The sequence below is a fragment of the Lolium rigidum genome, chromosome 5 (genome assembly GCF_022539505.1).
Source record: "Lolium rigidum isolate FL_2022 chromosome 5, APGP_CSIRO_Lrig_0.1, whole genome shotgun sequence".
Taxonomy (NCBI): Eukaryota; Viridiplantae; Streptophyta; class Magnoliopsida; order Poales; family Poaceae; genus Lolium; species Lolium rigidum.
The window spans coordinates 79,505,981-79,510,556 of record NC_061512.1 but is presented as its reverse complement, the minus strand read 5'-3'; the positions used below and the strand labels follow the sequence as shown (position 1 = coordinate 79,510,556).

General features: G+C 43.7%; 1 protein-coding gene across 1 annotated transcript; it reads right to left on the bottom strand.

Moving 5' to 3' along the window:
* Positions 1-666: 666 nt before the first annotated feature.
* On the bottom strand, positions 667-3,362 carry LOC124652133 (NAD(P)H-quinone oxidoreductase subunit U, chloroplastic). The gene is made up of 5 exons (XM_047191155.1): positions 3,056-3,362; positions 2,178-2,239; positions 1,740-1,829; positions 1,519-1,653; positions 667-926 (listed from the first exon to the last, which is right to left on the bottom strand). Exons 1-5 carry the CDS (start codon positions 3,345-3,347, stop codon positions 828-830), a joined length of 678 nt encoding a protein of 225 aa, XP_047047111.1. The 5' UTR covers positions 3,348-3,362; the 3' UTR covers positions 667-827.
* Positions 3,363-4,576: the final 1,214 nt, after the last annotated feature.

Sequence of the window (4,576 nt, the reverse complement as noted above, 5' to 3'; positions counted from 1 at the left end):
GAATGCATATGAATTTTTTCTATAGGATTACATTGCACTATGTTCTGAAGGAAAATTTCCATCCACTCAAACCTCATGTGGGTGTGTGGTGCTGAGTTGAACATAGATCCACAGTTGAGCCATCCTTGATCATAAGTAGCATAACCTCATAATCTTAAGATACTCAATGTTAAGTATGATCGATAAACCAAAGTCTCACGTGTCGCTTGGACACTTGAAAATGAAAGATTGCAAGGGACTAAAAGTTCCAGTCTACATTCATGGAGATGATGGTGGGCTGCGGCCAAACATCGGCTTCATGTCCCTTCTTTCTTCACAAGTTCTTCGTCGTGGCAAATACTGTTCAAACTGGATTAAGGCTTGCACCTTGTGTGGGTGGTCATCAGTATTTCCTTTTTGAGTTTTCTCTATTCCATACTGCAGTCTATCACTCAAAAAAGGATCACGGATGTTCGATACTGTAGTCTATCTTATCAAGACATACGGTTTACAGTTAATCCAAGGAATTCTGGAACTCATTTTCGCACTGATTCACATTAGACATTTGGAACTACTGTTCCTACATCTGTATCAGCTCTGTAAAAGAAATGCTAGAACATCGGAGGCACATAGAGACCGTAATGGTGTAATCCCGTGGGCAGTACATGGTGAGCAACTCAGGATAGCTTCTGTGAAAAACTAAAGATTGATTCATATATTTGATCTGTACAAATTGTGATGTTATGCACTTAACTAGTTAATTAAAACAGTATGACTGCCAGCAAGATAGTGTTCGTGCTCAAGCAGGATAGTACCGAGTTACGATTCATCTTCGTTTAGAAAGAATATCATGATCTGTTGAGAATCACCGAGCAGGCAACAGAAATTATGAACCATGCCAGCAAGAAGTAGCCGACAAGCTTCGTTGGAAACTCATCCTCTGGGTCCTGTTCAAATCAAGCACAACACAAAATATTTATACATGTTTTAGTCAAAAAGAGAAATTGATACCTATTAAGGAACTTATATGTTAGTCACTGAAACAGACAATTCTCGTGCAAGGACTCTAATAAAAAGGTTCCCGATTTCATTTCTTTCTCAAAGGCGCGTCAAAATCATGCCATTGTTTATTAGAATAAGAACACCAAGATGGCATAGAATACAAATCAGCAAACGTGACGGAGACCAAACCAAAAGTAAACAAAAAAAAAGGCAAAGCTAAACATTAAGCTACTCTAAGCTACCCAAAAGAGAGAGATAAAGGCACTTTTGAATTAGAAAACGGTCACTGGAGTTTGAAGATCTCACTCTATTTTGGATGCATGAGCTATAGTAAATATACTATACATATTTCCTCTGTTCTTTCTTCAGTTTTTATACATGGGCAGTTTCAGTTGTATTTTGTTTAAAAGTAATACATAAAAATGATATGATTAACTTGGAGCATGTTGATGAGCTTGTTAATCATTACGACTAGACAAATTTTAAGTGACGACATTCATATAGAAATACTCTATTCTGCTAAGGGATGATACAAACCTCTGGAGGATCCGGTGCCAACTCCAAGGGGTCAACTTCGAAAGGCCAGACATATCGCTCGGGCTGCCCATTTCTTGCCAAGCTCCAATCATATAATCTTCTCTCTTCCTCGGTTGATAGTATGGTAAAAGATTCCTACAGTGGTCCAGATATGATTAAGAACTACTGGAATTTAAAATGGATGAAGATAATCATTCTGACTCTTAATATTGGCTGAAAACCTTTAATAGATCATGTTCCTTGCTGATTTCCTCTTCTTCCAGTCCTTGGCTGTTCAGTTGTTCACACCTTTTCTCATATGCAGTTTTAACCTGACTTCATTCAAGCTTAAAATCAGTGATAGTAGGTTGACAAAACTTCAGAGAGTGCGCTTAAAATATTGTTACCAGTTAGCGGCCACATACAGAGGCCGACATATATTAGTCGATACTTAAATTTTGAAGCAAAGCACATCGTTATAGTAAAATTCTTGCAACTTCAGAAAAAACTCTGAAAATAACATCAGAATCGCTATGAACCAGTTAGGAAAACAGACGAGCCTAGGCTAATATTTTGGATGGAAAAGGTTGCCATGCTCATTACAAGATTTGCATCCAGGTACGTTCCAAAATCCACATGTTATTGTAATGAGTTGCACGCTATGAGAAGTTTCATTGTACCTCATCGGTTGACGCTAATCTGGTGATTCCAAGCCTCCCATAGTGATCAGCATCTGTAATTGCTGCAAGCATGGAAAGTTTCCGTTCAATAAGAATACTATTCCAACTGATTACTATGATGTAGCAGGCTCAACTATTCCTGTGTTGGAAGCATGAAAAAGTTTCCGTTAAATAAGAATACTATTCCAACTGATTACTATGATGTAGCAGGCTCAACTATTCCTGTGTAAAACATAGTAATTCGAATGCAGAAATCACAAGAAATCATTCATGTCCTACCAGAATTAGCAAATCCTCGTATCCCCAAAAGGGCCTGATTTCCCAAATGATAAATTTTTGACTACATTGAACTTTTTTTTTTTTTTGCTTAGGAAACATCAACAGGATTATGTCACTCTCTCTAAGAACAGAGTTATGCTGCCAATCTAGTTCATGAAATGAGAACAGCCAGGGCTGGCCCATGGCATGGCAGTGTATTCTTATGGAAGAAACACCATGAGCGCTTGCTAATCTAGTTAATTATAAGGGCACAGTTGCTCCCAAATGTAAGAAGGAAAACAAAGCTACAATAAAATAATTACAACATACAAGTCCAGATTTAAGGCTAAGGGAGCAGTGGAGCACAATTACATGGATATACAACTATAACACCCCAAAACTATTAGAAAAATGATACCCTGATATGCTAAAAGGGAGTCAACTGAAATTCTAGCAAATGTTGTACAACTACTTTTTGCTGTTTCACATGCTTTTCTTGTAGTTTCACATCGCAAATATTCAAGGTCGCAAAAAAAAGTGATGTCCAAGATCAGTAAGATGCTAGAGATTAGCAAGAAACGATGGCAGTAGCAGGCGTGGTATAAACACGAAACACGCACCGAGGCCGCGCATCGCCTTCTGCACGTTGGCTGCGGAGATGATCGAGTATGGAGGCCGCGTGGAGGTGGCCGCTCCGCCGGCGACGTCTGTTCCCGCGTCGGGATCCCCCTCGGCTGCCGCAGCCACGTCCTCCGAGGCCGCAGCCCCGCCGTCGGCCGCCGCGGCGGCGCATCGCGCGCGGAATGATGCTGCAGCGGAAAATCGGGCGGGGTGGAGGTGGATGCGGCGGCGGGTGGGCAAGGAGAACACGGTGGCTGGCGTCGCCGGGGAGGTGACGCCAACGGCAGCCATGGGGGAGTGGAGGGGGAAGTGCGCGGGAGATAAGGGAAGTGGGGATGGAAATCGAAGTTTTTTTTGGCCTTTTGTTTTGTTTTCCTATTCAGAAAATATGTCTCCGTGATTACGTCACTAACTCTTCGTTGAGTTCACTTTTACGGCATGTAGTGCTCAGCTAGATCCTTATGCTGGTGCCAACGCGGGCGCTAGGAGGGGCGCTATCGCCCGCGACGGGGCGAGAGGGAGGCGAGAGCGGGGCGAGACGGTAGCGTCGGGCGGTGGCGCGGGCGCCCGGCGTTAGGGCGCGGTACCGCCCGCCTATAGCTCTCGTTGGAGGCGAGAGCGGGGCGAGAGGGAGGCGATAGCGGTGCTAGTGGGGGCGGTAGGGAGGAGAGAGAAATGAGAGCTGCCACTATAGCCCGTGCACTGACATCGTGGGGTGAGAGTGAGGTGAGAGTGGGGTGAGAGTGAGGGAAAAGCTGACGTGGTGAGGCTATAGTGGGGTGATGCATTGGCACCAGCCTTATAAAAATAGATCACTTTCTCCGTCCAAAAATAGGTGTCTCATTTTGTCTAATATCTTGTATTAGGTACATTTTAGTTAAAGATATATCTATATCTAGATAAAGTTAAGACACATATTTTTAAACAGAGAGAGTAGGTTTTTAAGCACTGGGCTTATTTATAATAAAGGTGTCTAGTTAGACAAAAATCTGTTTATCTTTTGAAGCGCGTGTTAAACATCTTGCAGTGTACATGTTGTTGGAGAGTACTGTACGGCAACCATCTATTGTATGTAATTTAGGAGATATACCAAAGTCGGTTCCTAACCGACTCAACTTGTAGCTCAAGCATATCCCTTATACATGACTATATATATATGAATGAATGAGAGGAGGAGGTGCACGTATTGTGCAGCCAAACATAAACTTACATGGTATCAGAGCAGGCTTGATCCTGCCGCCATCTCCTCCCCAAAACCCTAGATCGATCTTCCCTAGCCTCCTCCCTCTCACCGATCCCACCCCACCATGACTCCCGATGAGATCAAAACCCTCGAGGAAGCGCTCCAGAAGCGCGAGAAGGCCCTCGCCGACCGTGAGGCCGAGCTTGATCGCCTCGCCACCACTGATGGCAAGGCCGCCGACACCGCCGCTTCCCTGGCCAAACCCACCGAAACCACTCTCCCCCTCACCCTCCACCTTCGTCCACTCCATCAAAACCTACGTACCCATCACCCTAGA